Source organism: Primulina huaijiensis, unplaced genomic scaffold, assembly GCF_012295235.1.
Source record: "Primulina huaijiensis isolate GDHJ02 unplaced genomic scaffold, ASM1229523v2 scaffold202453, whole genome shotgun sequence".
In the NCBI taxonomy this organism is placed as follows: domain Eukaryota; kingdom Viridiplantae; phylum Streptophyta; class Magnoliopsida; order Lamiales; family Gesneriaceae; genus Primulina; species Primulina huaijiensis.
In genome coordinates this window covers 1-658 of record NW_027352850.1, presented here as the reverse complement: position 1 = coordinate 658, position 658 = coordinate 1, and the positions used below count along the sequence as shown (strand labels likewise).

At 49.5% G+C, this 658-nt stretch overlaps 1 protein-coding gene across 1 annotated transcript; it reads right to left on the bottom strand.

The window, feature by feature from the left end:
* Nucleotides 1–4: 4 nt before the first annotated feature.
* LOC140966232 (asparagine--tRNA ligase, cytoplasmic 1-like) lies at nucleotides 5–603 on the bottom strand (the record flags this gene model as incomplete). Its single annotated transcript, XM_073426576.1, has 1 exon — nucleotides 5–603. A coding segment is annotated over exon 1 (468 nt), but the record flags the coding sequence as incomplete, so codon positions are not given.
* Between the last annotated feature and the right edge of the window lie 55 nt (nucleotides 604–658).

Sequence of the window (658 nt, the reverse complement as noted above, 5' to 3'; positions counted from 1 at the left end):
TCCTGGGGCGAAGGTGCATAACATCCCTGAGAAATTCGAGCGTCAATTTAGTCTTTGGCAACGGATACTTCCCCGCATCTACGGTACCCACATCGATAACCTTCTTCACCTTAAGCTCGATCTTCTGCTTCACACCATCGGGCGGAAGATGGAGCTCGCCTTCCACGTGAATACAGGTTCCCGTGGAAACGACGTCGCTTAGCTTGTAAACGTCGGCTTCCACAATCACCTGCAAATTTCCAGGGCAAGAACCATCATTCACCTCCAAGAAGGCAAAGGCGCCCTTCCCCTGCTCCCGACCTGTTTTCACCCATCCCCCGATCCGGACACTCTGCCCCGCCAGTCCCGCACCCATATCGGGCCTACCCAAGATTGAATGGATCAACACACGTTGAGAGAATTCAGCCTCCCGCACGCCAGCATCTTTGATGGCGAGCTTATCCAAAGGCGGAGGCGCAGATGCGTCTGACATTTTCCGTTTTCTCCTCGGTTTTGTCTAGGCGGAGGAATACGAGGGAATCCAAACAAATTCCTTTTAGTACAGTAAACCCTACTTGGATCCTTTTTATATGGCGAGTCGGGTACGGGTCGTTTGATTCATCATTTACAAGTGGTGAAAAAGTAAAAATTTATGGTAAAAAATAAAAATCTCAAACTC